The sequence below is a fragment of the Equus caballus genome, chromosome 1 (genome assembly GCF_041296265.1).
Source record: "Equus caballus isolate H_3958 breed thoroughbred chromosome 1, TB-T2T, whole genome shotgun sequence".
NCBI lineage: Eukaryota > Metazoa > Chordata > Mammalia > Perissodactyla > Equidae > Equus > Equus caballus.
This window is the reverse complement of record NC_091684.1, coordinates 166688762-166711277: the sequence shown is the minus strand read 5'-3', so window position 1 is coordinate 166711277 and position 22516 is coordinate 166688762. Positions and strand designations below refer to the sequence as shown.

Sequence of the window (22516 nt, the reverse complement as noted above, 5' to 3'; positions counted from 1 at the left end):
CTTGGCCTAGACTGGGCAGAGGGTGTGGAGCCTTCTGTCAACACTTGCAGAGCATCAAGATGAAGGGCAGGCAACAGCAGTGGTGTCCTAGAGGACCTACAGATCAGAGCAGGTTCAGAGGGAAACCAGGTTGGCATTCTGAGCAGAACTATGCGAAGAGCAGAAACGTGGGAAACCAGCTTAGGAGGTCATCCAAGGAGAGCTGACATGGGAGGAGTTTGACTTGGATTGGGGTGGGGGGCCAGGCCAAGCCTGGAGCAATTCCTGAGCTAAGGAGCTGACAGGTGGCTGTTTATCTTGTTTCCCACACTTGTGGATAAAAGCATAATGGGAATAATTAAAGGATAGTAGAAGCAGTTTTCAGTCAGGGCTTTATTATCAGAGAAGGCTCTGCTTTGAAGTGTGATGGTACCTTCAGGACCTGAACTATAAGAAGATGGTCTGGAAGGAGTCAGTGCTAGAGAAACTGACCTGGCCATAAAGCTGGCTCTGAGGTGGAGCATCAGAAGTCCAATATGCGACGGGCATTGTTCGAAGTGATGTGGTAAATCTGTGTTTGTGGCTGATAATATCCAAGGGGCTCCTGTCTAGAAGGGGGAGAACAGTAACAGAAGGTGGTCAGTGGTACAGTTTTAAATTGGGGTGTAGGGTGGGCTGTGGAGGAAGGTGCCTCAGTGTATCGATGCAGGGTGATTATTCTGTTTCCACACGAGCCCAAGTATTGTAGGGGATCAGGATTGTGTTTCATGGAAGAGCAAACTGTTACTGAAGAAAGGAATCTTCATAATTGTGTATACCCTACATTCCCAGCTTTGTTCCCTAAAGAAATAACACAGGATAACAACAAAAAATGGTGTATAGAAAGAAAGACTAGAATGCAATCCACTGAAATATTGTCATGGTCATCCCTGAATATGCAGGCTATGGCGGACTGATTTTCCTTCTACTCATAGATATTTTCTAAATCTTCAATATAAGCAAATTCTACCTTAATAATGAAAACTAAAACAGTAAATTTAAAAAAGGGTAGCTAGGAGGAATCTTAACCAAATTTCATTGGCTTCATGATTTTTGCTTCATTTTTATTAACTACTAATTGAAGGGATAAAATGCTTGGATAATTCAAAACAATAGATGATTCAAAGTTTGTAGTGGACCTAAATCACAAATACATGGGAATACTCATTTTGTCTATTTCCTACATGGAAGTTGATTGAATCTGTGTCAAGAAGCCAGTTAACCTTTGGGTAAGAATATATCAAAAGTAAGTAATCCATTTATAAATGATCACACAGTGCACAGGTCAATCTTTGGGAGCGAGACCTCCAATTACACCAGCAAATGTAGACATTGGAAATACAGTATATTTGGAGGCGCATATCCCTTGGAGTGTTAAACGTTTTAGTTGTACTTTACCTATAAGAATTTTCTTCCCTTGTCCCCTGTACACTCTGAGGCATTGTGGAAAAAAAATACTCTATTGTCGATGTGCCTAATAGCAAGGGTTCTAGTAGCATCTCTCAACCTTCAGCTCCTCCCTTGCACCCCCACACTGCTGAGGCCGGCTGTCATGTGGAGGCTAAACCTTCTGACAATGTAACCATGGTAACTACTGGCTGGAGGGTGTATACTTCTGCTCTGAATGTTCTTCCTTTCCTGCCATATTCACACACCACTTCCTAGGAAACCACATTCACGGCCTCTGTGTGCATACTCCTATTACCTAAGTATTAATTAATTAGTCTGCTATTACTTAACTTTTAGGTGTGAGCTCTGAGAGAACAAGGACAATATCTTGAACTTTTTTTGAGCAGCAATGACCGTTACCATGTACCTGATAAAATACTAGATAAAAAAAATCGAACAAAGGTGCAAGTAGAATATCTGCCAGTCACTTAATGAGCTGGAGTTTTTTTAACCATCTTGTTGCCTCTAATATCATCAGTGTTTTTTGTGATAAAGTTTGAAGTAAACACTGGTGCCTGGAATTCTTCCCCATGTGTGCCCAATGCTCTTTCATTAGGCATCTCTGGGGAACTTTTTAATTTTATTGGTTCTTTGCTTACTACTGGTTTAATGGAGCAATGACAATTCCATCTTTTTAATTAAAAGGTTTATAAAAGAAACTACTACAGAAAACAAAAGACAGCAATAAAATCTTCCATAGTCCAACCACCTCAACTCTTTTCATAGAGATAGGTATTTTTAAATGACTGTGGTCATTTATTTTATATTTTATATACTTCCATATCTACCTAAGATTATTTCAAACATTTTATATTTCTATATGGTCTTCTTATTATAGCTTTATAATTTTAATGGATGATAATATTTTATCATGTAGATGAGTCGTAGTACTAAATCCATTCTTAGACATTTAAATTGTTTCCACATTGAAACTAACAGAAAATACGGTGGTTAACATCTTTATTCACATAGTTTTTTGTTTCCATTAAATGATTTCTTTAAAGTAAATTTGTAGAAATATAGGTAGTAAAAAGATAGGAATATTTTGTTAGCGCCACAGTTCTTTCCAAAAAATTACAGTAATATATAATACTACCCATTCATATAAAATTATAACGCACAGGTTTTTTAAAAAAAATAGCCTTATTGAGATGTGATGCACATGCATACCATTCACCCATTTGAAATGCACAATTCAAGGATTTTGTGCAATTTTAGAACATTTCATCATCCTCCTAAAAACCCCATAGTCATTAGCAGTGACTCGCCATTTCTCCACAATTCCCTCAGCCCTAGGTAACCATTAATTTACGTTCTGCCTCTATATATTTGCCTGTCTGGACATTTCATATAAATGGAATCATTCAATATATTGTCTTTGTGACTGGCTTCTTTCACTTAGCATAATGTTTTCAAGATTTATCCTTTTTATTGCCAAATTCTATTCCATTGTATGGATTTGGCAAATTTTGTTTATCTATTCATAAGTAGGTGGACATTTGAGTTTTTCTATCTTTGGGCTATTAATAATACTGATTTGGACATTTATGTACAAGTATTTGTGTGGACATATGTTTTCATTTCTCTTGGATATGTATCCAGGAATGGAATTTCTGGGTCATATTGTAATTCTATATTTAACCTTTTGAGGAAATACTAGATTGTTTTCCAAAGCCAATGCACTATTTTACATTCCTACAGCAATGTATAAGAGTTCCAATTTCTCCACATCCTTGCCAACATTTGTTATTATCTGCCTTTTTGATTATATCCATCCTAGTAGATGTGAAGTGATGTTTTATTGTGGTTTTGGTTTGCATTTCACAGGGTCCTTTAAAATTTTTTTATATTTTAAATTACCTGTATAGGGTTGAAAGCGTTTTACAATATACATTTTAAAAAATATCAATAGGGGCCGGCCCAGTGGCATAGTGGTTAAGTTTGCATGCTTCACTTGGTGGCCCAGGTTTCACAGCTTCAGATCTTGGGTGCTGACATACGCACCACACATCAAGCCATGCTGTGGCAGTGTCCCACATACAAAGTAGAGGAAGACTGGCACAGATGTTAGCTCAGTGACAATCTTCCTCAAGCAAGAAAAAGAAATCAATTTAATTTGTAGAGGACATATGCAAAGCACCATGGAAAGCATGCAGAAATGAAACAGCTGATAGAATGGGAGGGAAGTATGCCATCAGAAGTAAATATAAGGTAAGAAATGACATATCATTGAAAATTTAAAACTAACGTTGAATAGCAGTTTGTAATTGCATAGCATTTATTCACATATATCTCATTTACTCTGAATAAGTATTGTGTTACATGCTATACAAAGACAACTTTAAGAAAGTGTAAAAGACTTGTTTCTAGAATTCATTAAGGTTAATAAAAATATACTGTATGCCAAGGCATTAAAATTTTTTTAATGTAGAAAATTTAACTGACTGGAAATACTGACAGATTGTCTCTGTACTCATAGCAAATAGAAAATGGCTAAAAGAGGAGCAGAAGGATTTTAATTGAGATTTAATAAATTTTATAATAAAAGATTTATTAGTCATCAAAGTACCTTACTGATTTGCACTTATAAAAATCTATCCTGAGGTGCCAGCCTGGTGGTGCAGCGGTTAAGTTCTCATGTTCTGCTTCGGTGGCCTGGGGTTTGCTGGTTTGGATCCCGAGTGTGAACCTACGCACTGCTCAGCAAGCCATGCTGTGGTAGGCGTCCCATATATAAAGGAGAGGAAGATGGGCATGGATGTTAGCTCAGGGCCAGTCTTCCTCAGCAAAAGGAGTAAGATTGGTGGCAGATGTTAGCTCAGGGCTAATCTTCCTCAGCAAAAAGAGGAGGATTAGCAGATGTTAGCTCAGAACTAATCTTCCTCAAAAAAAAAAAAAAAAAATCTATCCTGAATGTAGTCAGACATTAAAATGGAAAAGAGAAGAGAAACCCTGATGTGAGGGGCTCTGGGTGCATGTCCTGTTGATGTTATTTGGGGGGTGTGACAGAATAACTCTCCTAGGAAAGTAATCTTCCTATTCTGTCAGTGTAGAATTTTACTTCTTTTTTTAATTACAAAAGTGTTCTATGGCCATTATAGAAGAATATAGAAAGATGTATGAGGATAGGAAAAAAAAAGAAAACCTCCCATCATCATGACCCATAGAAAAATTGCTGTTAAAGTTACATTTTGGGGGCTGGCCCAGTTGCGCAGTGGTTAAGTGTGCACGTTCTGCTTTGGCAGCCCGGGGTTCGCCGTTTTGGATCCCGGGTGCGGACATGGCACACTGCTTGGCAAGCCAATGCTACGGTAGGTGCCCCACATATAAAGTGGAGGAAGATGGGCATGGATGTTAGCTCAGGGCCAGTCTTCCTCAGCAAAAAGAGGAGGATTGGCAGCAGATGTTAGCTCAGGGCTAATCTTCCAGAAAAAATCTTTACATTTCTGTCCATTTCTTTTAGTATGCTTAAATAAAATTCCTATACTTCATATGTAATTTTTTGGATTAACATGTTATAAACTTTTTCCCATATTTTCAAACATTTAGAAATATTGTGTTAATCTTTGTGAACTATTCAGTACAGAGAAGGGGCCATCCATTTCCTATAAGTTACCCAATTTTGAACACATAGCTTGTTTATAATTTTTCAGGGTTTTAATAGTGTAACGAGCATTTTTGCATAGGATGTTTGCATTTTTAAAGAATTTCTTTACAGTGAATTCTTGGAAGAAGGCTTACAGTGTCAAAAGTATGACTATTATCTACATATTAACATTTATTATCAATTGTTCCTCCAAATTTTATTCAGTATACTCCCACCAGTAGAGAGTTCATTTATTTACTCAACAAATATTTAATGGAAACTTGCTATGTCCAGGCACCATGCAGCGAGCCAGGGCTGACTCAATGGCCATCATAGGCACTGCCTTTTTAGAGCAGAGTGCCTATTTTACTGCTCTGTTACCAACACCACGTATTTTCAAGGTTTTATCTTTCTGATTTGAGGGGGGAATGTTGTATTTTACTGCTCTTTTAACTTGCACTTCTTTTGTTATACTAGTGATGCTGAAGATTTCTCCATTCTCATTGGTCATTTCTCTCATTTGCCTTTTGCCCATTTATCCGTTAAAGCCTTTAAAAAAACATGGAAACTATCACGGATTTGTATGTTGTCCTTTCACAGGGACCTCAGAAATCTTATTTACATGTTAGAGTGGCTAGAAACATTTTTAATATAATTAATGTAGTACCTCTGCTACTATACTGAATACCCATCTTTGTATTGAATAGAGTCTGGAAGCACTCTAGACTCAGTATGGGTCATTCTCTCCTTGACTTTGGGGTAAGAAATAGGTATTAAAGTTATGGCAAGTTGGCTAGGCTGTTGGGTTTATTCTTGGGCTAGTCGTGGGTCTTGGGACATTTTCGGTATTAAACTGAGTAACTCTCTCCCTGTTCTTGGAACTGATTGATTGTCTGAAGGATTCATATTGGGAGGCAGAAGGGTAATCAATATTGTAGGCTGAGGTCACTGACAGGGGCCAAAGACAATAATGTGTGAAATTTAGGATGAATTGCTTTTGGGGTTTTGTATGGATGTACTAAGACAGGGGAGTTGTTTGGGCAAATGATGCCTCTTTGGAGTTTCTTTGAAGTGACCATCTAATGAATCAAAGAAAAGGCAGTTAAATCCCTCTCGGTGAGAACTTCAAAAGAGGAATGGGATATAGTTACATGTCAGGACCCAAGGGCTATCAGTTGACCTTTCTTAAGAGCGGGGAGAAGAGTTTGGATGATCGGGAAGTTTTTGTTATATAATGACTTTTTTTTTATCCTTTCACTTTTTTTCTTTTTCTCCCTATCTTCAGTTTTTCTAGGCCTGTCTTTGCTTAATTATTCAACAGTAGAGTTAGGGAATTAGAAAATAAAAGTAATGTTTTATTAATGGCACAGACTCTTCAAGTGTCTTCCACATTGTAATCTCATAATTTTATCATTCAATCTCTCTTTTTTGGAAGGGCAAAGAAAGTAAGATAATCCCATTCTCTTATAAACAGATCTTTGATTCATTTCCTCTTCTCTTGTGTGCCATTATCTCCTCTCTCTACTTATGGGAGTAAGAGATATATAGATGATTCACACCTACTGATTATTTCAGCATCTTTTACTTATGTATATTTTCTCCCTCCTTCAACACTTTTAGCCAAGTAGCAACTATTCAGTTAAATTGCTTGACTGAGTTTCATATCTCTTCTGTTTTCTTTTTAAGTTGACAAGGATGCCTATGAATAGGAATGACCAAAAAGTGAGCAAAGGAAGAATCAGAGGGCTGAGTCAAAGGATGGCAAAAACTCGGCACATACACAACCAGTCTTTCCTCCTGTGTCAGGGAAGGCATTGCTAATCAACCACAAGACTCATTCCCACTGCGCCCAAACATGGCCTCAGAATTCTTGCCAATGTTGCATTATAGCCATTCACTCCCAATAAAATGGCATCCAAGCTAAAACCTAAAATCCAAGTTATCTATTTTCTTGGTATAAGATCTACATAAACACCTCTGGCGCTTCAAGAGTTACCTATAACTGAGATGTGGCCTACATGGAATAGCTGTAATATACCAGCATTTCCCTCGTCCTTCTCTTAAAAGAGGGACCACCATAGTGCCGTCTGTACAGAAGAAAATCTGACCTGATACCTTGCATTGCTACAGCTAACTTTGTCTGGGACTTATTAATTACTGTATAGTTTCAGGTAATGATAAGTGTTATGGATAAAATACTTAGAGAAAATGCTGGCAGAGGGGCAGTGGTTTAAAATGGGTTGGTTTCAGGCTTTGTCCATCAGACCATGTGTCCCTCATTCATCCCTTGGATGCTTTTGGAGAGTATTATGGGAGGCAAGAGTGGAAGAAGGGAGAATTGCTGGGAGATTATTTCAGTTGCCCAGATGAGAGTAGATAGTGCCTTAGCCTGGGTGGTTAATGATCTGCCAAGTGGTCAGATTCAGGATGCCATTGGGAAGTAGAGTAAACGGGTCTTCTTCATAAAATTTATGTGGAATATGAGTGGAAGAGAGGACTCAAGGATGAAGCAAGTTATTGATCTGAAACTGAGTGAATACTGATGCCATTTACTGAACTTGGAAAGCCTGAGGAAGGAGCAAATTTAGGAGGAAAATCAAGAATTTGGGGTACATGTTAGCCATGCAGTAAGTAGTCAGTCCCTGTATGAGACAGGAGAAGGAAAGAAGTGATGGCTAGATGTATTAATTTGGGAATCACTGGAGTTTAGGTAGTATTTAAACCTTTGAGACTAAAGGAGGTGACCAAGGGACTGAGTGAAGAGGGAGAAGAGAAGAGGGCCTAGCACAGATCTTTAGGGTGTTGAAACATTGGGAGCATTGGTTTTCAACTGGGTAACATTTGGCAATGTATAGAGACATTTTTAATTGTCACAATTGGCTGGGGGAGGTAGGAGGAGATGCTACTAGTAACCAGTGAGTAGAAGCCAGAGATGTTGCTAAACATCCTATAATGCACAGAACATCCTCCCACAACAAAGAATTACCTGGCCCAAAATGTCAGTAGTACTGAAGTTAAGAACCGTGATTTAGGATTAGGGAGGACAAGGAGCCTGCCAGGTGACTGAGGAGTGGGTAGTGAACTAGGAGGAAAACCTGGAGAGTGTTGAGGATGTGGTTTCTAGAAAGGACTTTCAATAAAAAAAAAAAAATGTGCCTTAAACTCTACCCAATGCTCCTGAAAAGTTCCATGAGATGAGGACAGAACTGACCACTGCATTTGGTAAGATAGAGTATTTGGGGATGCATCTGTAGGATTCAGTATTCCTTTGAAAGTTAATAGATGCAAATAATAAGATTTATACATTTTTCTAAAATGGAGTGCACATTAAGAAAGCTACCCTCCCCCTACGTTTTTTTTTTAGCCACAGAGGCAATACCAAATGAAATTTTTGGTATTCTTATTGCTTAGCCTTCTTGTGTTTGTGAAGCACTGATTTAAACTAAGTGATTCTGGTTAGCTTAATCAAAACAGGAATTTCTTTGTAGAATACCATGGTATTTTTGTGAAGTTAAGGAAAAGTTGAATGACTGAGCCTTGGGTCAGGTGGCAACCAAAAACTCTGCTTGTGAGCAAGATGTCGTGGATCTTTTCTATTATTTATATGACCCAGATCCACTGACTCTGAGTCTCCTTCAGTTTCTTGTTCTCACTTTTTTTACAGGAAAATATGTTAGCATCCACTTGGGTCAGGTCGCTGTTTTTTACCAGTCAGCTCTGAAAAGTCCAGATGATGTTGGAGGCATGGCTGCTGAGAGCCTCCTCTTAGGTTCTGGGAGCAGTTCCTAGAAAAGGAAGAACAGTTAAGGGCTAGGCTGCCATTCTAAGAGATGTCTTCTAGATTTCACTCCTTTATCCTAAACATCTATACATCCACATGGGTCCTTAGCAGCCCTGCTCTAGTTCTGCTAGGCATAGCCATAAACTCTTCCTCTTTAACAGGAGATAACAGAAACTCATAGAGTTAGTGGATCTGGAAGTGGTGTCATGTAGACTCTGTTCTTTGAGTTCACAGTCACTGGGTAGTGTTCATTTCTCCTCTTGTCCATCATGATCCATTTTAATATTTTGCAACTTATGAATCAAATGAATACTTTTACTGAAATTAATATACCCTATACAGTTATGCATCTCTTAATGATGGGGATGTGCTCTGAGAAATGTGTCATTAGGCAATTTTGTCATTGTGTGGACATCCTAGACTGTACTTTCACAGACCTAGATGTTATGGCCTCCTACACACCTAGGCCAAATGGTACTAATCTTATGGGACCACCATCATATGTGCAGTCTGTCGTTGACTGAAATGTTATGTGGTACATGACTGTAAGAAGAAAAGAAAAGAAAAAAATTATATAATATTTATTGAAAAAGAAAACAGGGAGTAATTCATCAATCTCTAGATATCCCAACAGTACGTATCATCCATCTCTAGATATCCTAACAGTATTAAGAAAATACAGGTTAGTCAAGATTTCCTGTTTGATGCACCTAATCTCAAGGCTGTAAACTGCAGTGTCTCTTTCCCCATTCATTACCCATTTCAAGTTGTTCTTGCCTTTAGATATCATTTCAGCGGGTCTGAATTTCTTTCGGCGGTGGGGGGGAGGGCCAACATTTATTTCTGAGGGATCAGAACTTTTGACAGTCCAGCCTAGATATCATTATGAGAGTCTTCTGCTGACTGGTCTTCCAGATTCCTCTCACACCACAGAATCCCCAATAATCCTATTTCCTTTAATAGGATAAATCATGCTAGCTATTAATCATAGCCCCTACCCCTCTTTGGCCTTTTCTTTTCCTGATAGGAGTCATCCAAAATGGCCCAGAGAAAGTCTCTGTTTCTAATTCTGGGATATGTATCCTGCCCCCCACCCCTGTCCAGTGGGAGTATGTCTCCATTTGGTAATGAAACATCCAGAGCACCCAGAATATCTGGCCTAGAATCATCAGAACCAAAATAAAAACGTTTACTATTAACTTCTCATTTTCTGGTCCCTTGTATCCAGGCAGTGGGAAAGAGACCGTCATGTGTTGGTCATCAGGTTTGAGCAGGTACTTCGCGTTTCAAGACTGCTCCCAACTTAACAGAATACTGCCTCCTGGGGCAGCTCCACCATCCTTCTGAGAACCATTGGAAAGGGTCAATCTCCCTTCTACCTACCACGGAGGCTACCACAATGAGATTTCCACATTCTTATTGCTTTTTCTTTCAGTAGTGCAAATATTAAGATCCAAATTAGCATTGTTCTAAAGATAGAAATGGTTTTTAAAAATTTCTGTAAGGAAAACAGCATCACATCCCTTCAGCAAAGTAACACCTTTACTAGGCAAAGTACAGAACTATTTTAGAATTAAATTAGCTGGAAGACATGGCTGCAGGAATGGATAGATATTAGCAATTTCCCTAGTAATTGTGTTTTCATTTCCTCTCATTCTCGATGACTGGAGCCATCTTGGGTACTTCGCCTGTTTTAATTGTGCTGAATCCTCTGAAATGTCACTTGCCCCTAACCTCATACCAGGGTGCTGTGGCTTTCCCTAGGAATTTTCTACATCACTACCATTAATAGATATGACTGTCAGGTCAAATAAAGGAAGAGAACATAGATTATTTGCTGTTTCCATCCGTGAGCAGCAAGTCACTGCGATGGTTCATACTACTATGTTACAGGAAAAATTGTGAAAATTTGGCAAGAAAGTTCACTTCTGTGTGTGTAAACAAAATTTAAGCCCCCAGTAAAAACTTTATTCCTGAAATACTTGTCAGCCCAGTACAATTCAGTCTAATCCTCTTTGCTCTTCTGATGCCATTATTGACAATGTGCTTATTTATAATTTCTCAGCACTGCTAGACTCAAAGGTTTCTATTCTATTATTTGTTTGGTGGAATCATTCCAGGGAATGTTTATCATGAACTTGAGTATATTGATAAGTCTTCTTGGCTGAAAAATATGTGATGAATTCCATTCTGTTCTTAGTATAGATTTAGCTCACTTTATGGATCAATTGCTTTCTTGAAAGATTTGCCAATGAAGTTAATTTTCTTTTAGTAAATTGATTTTTCTACTGACATGCATTTTAAGTTGGAGCTGTGTTTTCTGGGAGGAGAATAGCCCCAAGACATTGTAAAATCTCATTTGAGATTATAGCAGTCCCCTCAGGAAAACAGGCAATTTGTAGATAGTGATAAAATACTACAAACACGTCACTAAATTGAAGATGATTACGGTTAATTTTATGTTTGACCAAATAGATTCAAAGTATAAAGAAAAAGAAACCATGATAACTTAACTCAACAAAACATTCTGGAAAGACCCTGACTTCTCTAATCTGTGTGAAAACGTGAAAGTCATGTTGGTGGCTTAGGTTTTTTTGTTTTATGTTTTGTTTTGGGGCATATTATAGTTTGAAGGGAGATTGAGAAGCAGTTGAAATATTTCAAAATGAATAAAATAGAATATGAGAACATATTTATTGAACCATTATTTAAACTTGAAAGTGAACCCTTTGGAGAAACGGAGTCTGTCCCATTCTTCCATTTCGCCTTCCACGGTGTCTAGTTTAATGCTGAATGAAGAGTAATAATTCTAACAGCAAGGATTTATGTAGTGTTTATGGCATTTAGTTTTCCGCTTTTTTCTATCATAAATTATACTTTTCTGGACATCTTATATCTTTGTAATCAATCTTGAGTAACAAAACAATTACTCTTCTAGGATAGATTTACATGAGTTGATTTTTATTGGTTAAAGGATAAGAATATGTTCCACATTTTAGAATACGAGTCAGCAAACTTTTTCTATAAAGAGCCAAATAGTAAATGTTTTTGCCTTTGCAGGCCATAAGTTCTCTGTCACTACTGCTGCTTCTCCTTCTCCTCCTCCTCCACTCTGTCTCTGCCCCTTTTTGTCCCTCAACACCTCTCCCTGCCTCTCCTCCTCTCCCTGCCTCTCTCCCTGCCTTTCTGCCTCCTCCATCCTCTCCTTTAAAAATGGATGGAAAAACACAAAAACCATTCTTAGCTCAGAAACGGGCTGCCTGCCTGTGTGCTGTATTTGGCCTTTGGGCCATAGTTGTCAACCCCTGTTTCATGTATATATTGCCAAATAGCTTTTCAAGGATGTATTTCAATTTATTGATTTACCATGAATCTTTGAAAATATTTGTTTCACAGTAGACTTTTTGTATCAGTGTTAAATTGATATGAGGACATTCATTTTATACTGTTCTTCAAAACGTGCAGCTTTACATTTACTACTGTTTTTTGGACTACAGAAGTTTAATACACTAGGTCCAGTTCAAAATATTCTACTAATGGCATTCTTTTTGTTAGACACTGAAATCAAATAAATGTATCTTTAATGTATGAGAACCTAAAGTGGCCAGGGGGTATCTCAGCTTTCTGTCTAATGAAACTATGACTATGTTCCCTAGAGGAAGCATTCCTTCTTTGGGCACTAAGCTCTCCAAACCCACCAAATCCGAGGTTGCAAGGATAGGAAGCAAAAATTACGCAGGTGAGGGACCAGCCTGGTGGTGCAGTGGTTAAGTTCACATGTCTTGCTTCGGCGGCCTGGGGTTCACTGGTTTGGATCCCAGGTGCAGACCTATGCACCGCTTGTCAAGCTATGCTGTGGCAGGCATCCAACATATAAAGAAGAGGAAGATGGGCACGAATGTTAGCTCAGGACCAGTCTTCCTGAGCAAAAAGAGGAAGATTGGCAGCAAATGTTAGCTCAGGGCTAATCTTTCCCAAAAAAAAAGAAAAAAAATTATGCAAGTGATTTGTTAGGTTTCATAGTGAGAAGACCCACTCTCACCTCTACTTTTGGTTCCCAGACCGAGTGTGTTCTGGGAGAAATGGCATTGTATTTTTCCTACTAGTTGAAAGCATATACTACATCCTTGGGGTAATTGCAGAGATTTGTGCCACCTTCAAAGATGCAGGCATGCTGATTCATACATACTCCCATTTAAATTCTTTTTTGGCTAGTGAGAAAACAGATGGCTTTTAGAGAATGACTGGATTATTGTAAACTTAATTACATGGAGATACAAATTACAAGCACTATTTCAGATATGGTGTACTTACTGAGTGTATCAACACAACCCCTGGGAGCTATATGCGTTTATTGATTCAGAAAATGCTTTGTTTTCATAGCAATCAATTCATCTTCATCAGGAAGGGACAGCAGTACACTGTCATTGCCTTACTTTAGGACTATGACAGTTTTTCTTTTCTCTGTCATAATCTGAAAGGATTTTGATCCTTTTGATATCTCATAAAAGATTATACTGGCCCATTACATTGCTGCTATTATTCTAACTGGGTATGCCCAGCATAACGTGGCAAGCACTCTAATGCCTTAGTAATACGCAAGCATGCTATAGGGCAGGAAATAAACACCGCTCCTGATACCAATTACTCTATCAGTCAGAGTCCTGGCAGAAAAGAGATGGTAGATTCAAAAGGGTTTAAAGCGAAAATAACTTAATGAAGAGATTATGTCCAGACCACTTAAGAAAATCAGGATGGGTTTTATGAGTTTCCCAGAAACTAGCAACAGCAAAAAGCCATTACCAGTCCTAGACCTGAAGGGAAAAACGGAGGGGACAATATTACAGGAACCTGGCAAGAATGTGGAAGAGGGCCCTGTAGCCAAGAGCTATGGCTGCTGAAGAAAGTAGCCACCTCCAAAATCTTGATCCAGCAGATGTGGAGGGACACAACCTCTTTCTTCTTTTGTTCTTCACTTTCTTGCACTTTAAATTTATGTTAGACGTTCTCCTCAACTGTCTTGCAATCATTAGTTGTCTATACATGATTAAGATCTTGGAAACTCTGAGTGCCTGTGAAAGGATATTAGATTTGAGCTTCACTGTAGGGTGATCTAGGAGGGCTGTTTATTGAGGAACCTCCAATGTCAGTATCGCCAGTTTTTTTCTCTTGATTAACCATGTTTCTTCCAGAATAATTTTCCAGTGCCTGCCTAACCCTAAAGATTAAAAGTCTTCTGGGAGCCTAGTGGGGCAGAAAAGCTAAAACTTTGGCATTCAGCATTCAAGAAGTAGATGGTTACTGAATCCTGTTTTCTATGAGTTAACCATACATCAACTGTACCTAATATCCCTCAGTCCAGAGAATAGATGTTGAGATGTTGACTAGACTGGCAGAGGGCCACTCAGTGCTAAGTAAGGCTATAAATTTCCCTCTGATCACTGCTTTAGCTGCATCCCAAATATTTTCTAATTTCCATTGTAATTCTTCTTAGACTTATGAGTTATTTTGAGTGTATTGTCTAATTTCCAAATATTTGGGATTTTGCATGTAGCTTGCTGTTATTTGTATCTAATTTAATTCCATTGTGATCAGTGAACATATTTTTTATGATTTTGATCTTTTCAGATTTACTAAGACTTGTTTTATGGCCCAGTATGTGGTCTATGTTGAAAAATTCTATATGCGCTTGAAAGAAAAAATATGTATTCTGTAGTTACTGGATGGGATATCTTACAAACAGCAATTAGGTAAACATAGTGGTAATGTTGTTTAGTTATTCTATATTCCTTCTGATTTTTCTGTCAATCTGTTCTATTAATTACTAAGAGAGGAGTGTGGAAATCTCCAAAGATAATTGTGAATTTATATATTCAGTTCAGTTCTGATAGTTTTGCTTCATGTATTTTGATGTTCTGTTACTAGGTACCAAACAAGTTTAGGACTGTTAAGTCTTTTGATGAATTGACTCTTTTGTCATTATGGAATTTCTCTCTTTATCCCTGGTAATGTATCTCATTTTTAAGTTTATTTTTGTCTCATATTAATATATCCAGTCAAGCTTTCTGTGGTTATTGTTTGCATGATATAACTTTTTCCATCCTTCTACCTTGTCAGCCTTGAAGGGTCAGTGTTTCCTCTTTTTGATAATAGGAATGAAATAGCTGAATGCTCTTTTGGTCTTGCTTTGTTTGCAAGAACACTTTAAGCCATATTTTGTTCTTAATCTCTTAAATGTATAATGTTGGCATATATGCCTTCTTTTTGTCTTTGTGTCAATCTTATGTATATTTATTTCTTGTGAATCTCTTAAGATCATTCTTTTTTGGAAAGAGGTTTTTAAAAAATCATTCATTATGTATTTTATAATCCAAGTCATGGTATTTTGTAGTTTTTTTTCTCTACCAGACCTCCTTAGCTATTAAGATAATTAGCAATTATCTTATATCTCTTCAAGAGTCTGGTTCCCCATTAGTTCATCTATCCTGATAATAACTGGAATAATGTGACATAAAAAGAAAAAATGTTATTCAAGTTTATTTATAATGAATACCATAAGAAATGTTTTCTATATTCTTGTTCTTTACTTCAATAATATTTTTTGTTAATAAGTAAGTATATCCTTTATGACCAAACATACAAAAATTTCTTTTGATAACTGAGGCATGAAGTACCAACATCTAATTTCTTCAGAATTTACTATCTGAGATGGACAAAGGTTCTTAATGTCTCAGTGAATCCTACCACTTTCCAGACTGGATCCTTTCTTGATCTTTTCTGCACCAAACCTTACTTAAACACATCTGCTCTTACCTTCTATCCGTTCTAAAGCAGAGTGACTCAGCATCATTTGTGCTGCTTTAAATACCTACTCCTGTTTTTCAGGTGTTAAAATATTCAGTATAACTATAGCCACAGATGAGTCTCCTGACTTGAATAGTATTTGCCTCTCATCTAGCACCTGCATTCTTCCCAGGAAAAGCTCATGGAAAGAGGTTAATGTAATAATCATAAAAACATATATTTATGTACCTCTTTAAAATGCTCTTTCATTTAAAGCTATGCCTATAAAATAGTTTCATTCATGGCTCTGGGCTCATGTGTTTGACCTTTAGGGAAGATGTGTCATAGGTTGTCTATGAAGTGCCCTGAGGAGCTGCTCTTTTCAGGGACGATTTGCCACTTACTTGGAGCTATTGCATTTGATGACGTGCATTCTATTTTTAGGATGTGAACAGATTTGGGATCTGCTGCACTGGAGTGCTACTGTGAATTCTTATGAGCTTAATTTTTCTTCTCTTTATCTTCTTTGACAAAAAATAGTCCTTCACATGAGTATGTGATGTTTAACAGACCCTCATTGTATACAGGTTTCTTTTCTTTGCTTAAAAGAGGGACTTGTTTGCATCTCTCCCAGCCCAGGTAGAGTTTCCTAGAAGAAAACAGTTTTTAGCACAGCTCAATATCAGGCATATTCTTATTATTTTTATTTTCATAATGAGGAAATAAAGATTCAGGGAGGTTTAGTAATTCCACTAAGGCCAAACAGTTAGTAAAGGTCATGGTCAGGACCTTATCTCACCTGTCAGACCATTCACATCTGCTTCTTTCTCACATCTCAATATTCCTATCTGTGGATTGGCTATAATGTCGTTCTCTAAATAGCATCAAAGATTTCCCTGGAACTGCATTTAGTTCTGCCTTTGCCACTAGCTGGGTTTGTTGGAAATATCACAATCTTCCTGCATTTCAGTTCCCTCATCTATAAAATGAGCAGGTAGGTGGGGTGGGGAGATATACAAGATCCCTTCCACCACTAAATTCGATTTTATTTTATTTGAATGTAAACATTATTTTAGAAATTCAAATAACATTGCGTTTGTTTGATGGATACTGATGCTTTCCTCATAGATCCTGAAATTGACATAGCCTATTCCCTAGTCCTTCCTACTTCCTGATCTACCCACAGCCATCCTCTGCCTCGTACACCTGCCGCCTGTCTGTCCTTGCTCGTAATTTCTCTCTCCACACACTTCTTTTAAGGAGAATTAGAGGCTGAGACGGATAGATAAGAGGCTTTCTCAGAATTATACTTGCCTAGCTGGTTTAGTGACATTGTATCATTTAACATCACAAGGAGTAAAAATGGGGGCAGTAGGATTGGCGGGCATTGATCTTTAATTGACAGATACCAGCCATTAGACTATACTTTTGCCAAAGCTGTCTTCCTAGATATAGACATGAGTAATTACACACAGGCACACACCCTCTTTATAAGCACTTAACAGTGTCACTTTGCATTAGCTACACATCTAGATTACTGTCTCTCTTGCTTGTAAGTACGTTTGAATAACATAACGGAAGACAACCTGTCTACTTTTACATATCAGTTCTGATATTCACGGTTGAGAAAACTTCACCTCTTTGGATTTATTTTAAGTCAAGTATGATGGATGGCCTTGGGAACTATAGCATAGGAGGAAAAACTCATGAGAATTTCAGGCTGAGGGGTTTTTTGCCTTCTTTTCCTTTTGGAGGCATAACCACTTCATCACTGCTGTCAAGTGAGGGGTTGATATGATGGGAAAATTAGAGGAGAAAGGCTGAAAGGCATTGTAATTTTGTTCTTTAGGGACGTTTGTCCAGATTTGGTTATATAGTATGTTTGCAAACTTCTCTTTGGAAGTAGACTTATATATATTCTTTAGATAATTAAAGGCAATGCCTGGTAAATAAGGTTAATTTGTTTTAATGAAATGTAGTTTGTGTGTGGATCTTGGTATGAATGAGGAAATGGGTATGCCATGAGTTTTTGCCTGACTTTTCAAAACCTGATAACATTGAATAATTGTTTTTACTACAAATTACAAAATAAAAATATTGTAGTCTTTAAACCCTCTCAGCTGAAATAATTTAAAGTTTTTAATAAATATAGTGCTTCTGGTGGGGGCAGATGATAGAGAGTATATTAGGCTGCTATTTCAACAAATAAACCCCAAATCTCAATGGCTCACAGCAAATATTGTTCTCATCATTGGCCTAGGAGTTTGCCAAGGTTCACTTGATCTGGGTTCAGCTGAGCTTGGCTCCAGGTGGCAGGACTGTGTTGGGGTCTGCTCTGTGTGACTAATTCCAGGCTCCCTTGGCGCACTTGTCAAATGGTGATGGCAGAAACACAAAGCAGGGTGTAAAAACACAGCAATGCCTCTTAAGGCATTGGCTCAGAATCGGCAGACTGTCACATTGCCCACATTTAATTAGCCAAAGCAAGTCAAAAGGCCAGGTTCAACATCCATGGGCCAGTGGGAGGGGCTCCAAAGACAACTGGAAAAGGCCTGGGGTATATAATCATAATGCAGGGAGAGAGTAAAGAAGTGGAAACCCTAACCCAATGTACCACAGGTAGAGAGACTTATTCCATTTTGGAAAGATGAGCTTTGACACTGCCTCCGGTTTTAAATGGTGTATTACCTTTCCTTTCTGTCTGCTTCCATTGTACTGATAATTGACAGCAAAACCCCAGTCTGATGTTGTAGGTTAGCATCAGAAAGTACAGCTCATCATTTGGATGGTTGGGAAAAGCACAGACTTTCAAAGTGGTCCCAAGGTAAGCCGCCCTTCCTGTATTGTGACCGTGCTGTACGTTGTATTAACAGTGGTCAGCTGTAGAATTAACCCGTGTGTGTATGTGTGATCCATTGAGCTGTTGCAATGTCTTTGAGAAGCAAAATAACCAATAAGTATTGAGTGAAAAACAGATTTATGCACTTGAAAGGGAAAGACTTGTGATTAAGCTGAGAAGACTGCTTTAAGCTTTTTACAAAATGTTCGGTGAAAATCTAACACCTCAAAATCTGTTTGCCTCAGAAAATTAAATGACATTTGACTAGTTCGACAGAATATACTTACCTAATTTCAGGTAATTTTTTTCTCTCTTTATTAAATTTATTCAGTCGAAGAGCATAGTATGCCCACAACCTATCTTAATAAATATACCCATGTGCTTTATTTTTGACTGTTCAAAAAACTTGTGTTAGCATTATTAAAAGTCTCCATTCAAAGACTTACTTTGTGAGTTTCTGTCCTTTCTAATGGTGACTTTGTCCCATGTCCTCACCTGGTTTGTCAGACTTTTGAGAATAACGGTTTTGTGACTTATTTCTGCCGTTGGTTCTTTCCTGTCATAATGATCCTCGTCAAAATTATTATGCGTTAACGGTTTTCTCTTGCATGTTTCCTTCATAGGGATATTGTCTGGTTAAACATTAGGTATTAGAAATTGGCTCCTTAAAATTAAAACTATTTCCAAAATGAAGTTCCTTTTCATTGTTTCTGCCTAAACTTTACATCGTCTTTCCTCTACCTCAAGAGTGAACTGGATTGCACCACACACCTTGTCAGTGCGGTGTCGGATAGTCACACAGGCTGTGTGTGTTCGCCCATGTGTCCGTATTCCCTGTAAGGATGCCAGATCCTTCTTATTGTGGGAATTGACCACTCTCTTATATTTGAGTGATGAACTTCTACTCACCAGACAATATGCCTTTGATGATATGATATAGATGTCTTACCTTAGATGTTGTGTATATGTTTTCTGTGATGTATATATTATGTTTTATGTTGTTTTATCAACCTGTGTAAACTTTACTCAAAGCCAGCAGCTATTCCAAAATAAAAATGAAAAGTGGAGGGATTTAAAATAAGGGATGTGATTAGTAATTAATAGATTTCTGAAGATAAGGTAGCACAGTGAGAGTACACCATAAATTTAAAAAGGTTTATGTCTTCTTTTCTTGCCAAAAATGAACAGAATATTCTAGGAGGGGGATGGGCCATATAAATAAAATTTAAAGGGGTCTGAGCTTTATTCTCTTCATCTAGTAAAGCCTGGCCAGCACTACCTTCCACTCGGGGTCACCGTGAGGATAGAGTGGAGGTGCTTAGCAGAGTGCCTTTTCTCCGAGGTTCTTTGAGGCGTTAGTTCTCTTCTCTGTCTCCTGAGCACTCTGCAGCACGTGGGGCCCTAAACAAAAGCCCGGGAGATGGTCTATCTGGAGAGAGTAGGAAGCAAGGGGCATATGGAAAAGGTGACTGAAAGGCCCTCATTCTAAGACCTCTGCCTCAGGTGAAGGAAGAGCCTGTTTATAACCTGCACACACTACATCTGCAGAGTAGACACCTGGACCCTCATTTTCTCAGCGGCCATAGAAATGTGTTTTGTGGACAGCCTATCAGAGGGTACCTGTAGAGACACTGTCATTTACATCACCTTTCATTTCATAGTATGATTGGAAACCAACCCATGGAACAAGCAAACAAAAAGCAAAACCTTGCCTGTTTTCAAATTTTCTTTCTTCTAAAATGCTACTCTAACGTAAAGGATAGCCATGTTATCCCACAGTCCCTATGTTAGCTGACTTATTCTCAGCTCAAGTTACCTGTAAGTCAGGTTTGCAGCATGGCGGAAGTTGTTGGCTGGCTTTGGGTCACTGCCAAAGAGATACTATTACAAGGATTATGGGTAATAAACACTCTATCGTATATCCAACAGTGATCTCTATTGCAAAAGTCCACTGAGCCTAAACCCTTAACTTCTGCCTAGTTGCTTAATATTTTGCCAAGTTTGCTTACCAGCAATTAAAAGAGGACTGGGAACTTGAGAGCTCTATGGGACTTTAGAGGTGATCTAATCTAGCATTTTCCAAACTTTGTTCCAGTGGAACACTAGTGGCTTGCAACATGGTTAACAGAGTGTCCCTTTAAAGGGATTCTGTGGTCAAATAAATGTTTAGAAAACACTGTTATGCAGAGCTAAGTTTTCTTTACTAAAGGACATCTCGAGATCTTTAGTATGCTAAAGGAATTGTGGCTCCAACGGATGCAGCATGCAGCTTTTCTCACACCTATTTGACCACGAGGTCCTTTTGTTGTAGAACACGTGTTGCCATCTCAAGAATGCCAGGCAGAGGCCAATAGTCTAGTCGGTAAGAGCATGGCCTCTACGGTGTAACTGTCTGGTTTCAATTCCTGGCTTTACTACTTACTGACTTGATAATCTTGAGCAAATTGCTTAACCTCAATTCACTCCTGCAGCATCATTCATTCAACATGCATGATGATCCTGTCCCGAGAAATGGAGTTGAACATGGCACAGTTCCTGCCTCAGAGGAACACGCACACTAGACTAGGCTCAGGTGACACCTTTTAGGAGTAAAGTCAACAACCCAAGCCTCCCAACATCTGTCCTCCAGCTCATCCTCTGATTCTATTCTGAATGAGAATGAATAGGCTGGATTGGTAATAACAAGAAGGAGCATAGAGTACAGCTAATAGACTTATCTTTTGAAATTGGGTATGAGGGCATATGTTTTAATTCTTTGTTAGTGTGATCCAGATAGGGTAATCAAGAGAAGCACTTTTAGAGGAAAGCAAACTCTAAAAATATAACTTAGAAAGGGAAGTAAGAGATAGTATGAAGGGGCCCATGTAGGAGTCCCCAGATATGGCTGGCTTGATGTTTTTTCTAGCCTCTGTGACATTGATGGTCTTCTCTGTGTTTGTCTAGGCATCTCCTCCGAGGGCTTTCCTCGGGACTGTTTCAATGAGCAGACAGCAACTAAAGACCTTCCCAACAGGGATGGAGGTGCATGGGTCCTGGGGTATAGAGCAGGACCAGCCTGTCCATTTCTGCTCCACGAGGAGAGAGAGAAGGCAAACAGAAGCGAATTGTACTTGGATCTCCATGTAAGTAGAAATCTGCCTGTTTGAGATGTGATTCTTTGAGTCAACAGAGGCTCTTTTAATATGCATTTAGTGTAAATTGTGTTTCTAAAGCTGCTGAAGCTGCATTTTGAGTGAGGGACATTGTCTAAAAATCGATCAGTTGCAGAAAAGAGATACATCTCGGTGACCTGAAACTGTGAGCACTAGAAAGTGACTGTATTTATGGTTTATCAGAGGACTCTGCTTACATCAGCTTTGCTGCCTAAATCTCATTGTGGGTGTTGACGAAAATAATCCATAACCAATCTATAAATGAAAATTTGAGTGAGTTTATTCTGAGCTAAAATGTGAGGACCATGGCCCGGGGCCTTTCTTCCTGAAGGAAGAAAGGGCACCGAAGAAGTGGGGTGGGGAGAGTGGTTATATACCCTCAAAGAGGATGTTTCACATATGATTGAAATGTCCCTTTTACAATAGTCGCGAGACTGCTCTGTTGGCACAGCGATTAATGGACACAGCAGGTAGGTCTGCTGTCTTGCTGGACACAGCAGGGTGGCAGGTCTGTTGTCTCGAGCTGGGTGGTCACAGGTGAGCCCAGCAATCAGTTCCTAGTCTAAGGAAAGATGCTTATCCTTAAGGAAATGCCAGTGTGGGAGGAAGTTGCTCATTTACCTTAAGGGCATTTGTTCTTGCCATAGCAATTGTTTAAAGCAGATATACAATGCGTGCTCAATGGACGCGTCAGGCCCTTTTGGAAAAACAAAGGCCGAATTAGGTTTACACCAAATGGCTTCCTCATGTACTCCAATATATCCTATTGCCTGCCATTTCTGTTTGTCACGGGAGTACCCATTTACTGCAACTCACCTCTGAATATCATTTTTCTAAAAATTTGAGAACATATGTTAGCAGACTGGTATGCTCTAGATTCTCCAGTGAATCCAAATAGCCTGTCTTCC

General features: G+C 38.5%; 1 protein-coding gene across 8 annotated transcripts in view; it reads left to right on the top strand.

The window, feature by feature from the left end:
- The window catches only part of FMN1 (formin 1), a 385713-nt gene that overhangs the window by 82700 nt on the left and 280497 nt on the right, over positions 1–22516 (top strand). For 5 of the 8 annotated variants that reach the window (XM_070239334.1, XM_023620627.2, XM_070239335.1 and 2 more), the window contains one exon: positions 21400–21578. The exons of the other annotated variants lie outside the window; for them this stretch is intronic. In XM_070239334.1, the coding sequence (XP_070095435.1) occupies positions 21400–21578 (179 nt within the window). The remainder of the gene's footprint in view (positions 1–21399; positions 21579–22516) is intronic. 8 annotated transcript variants of the gene reach the window in all.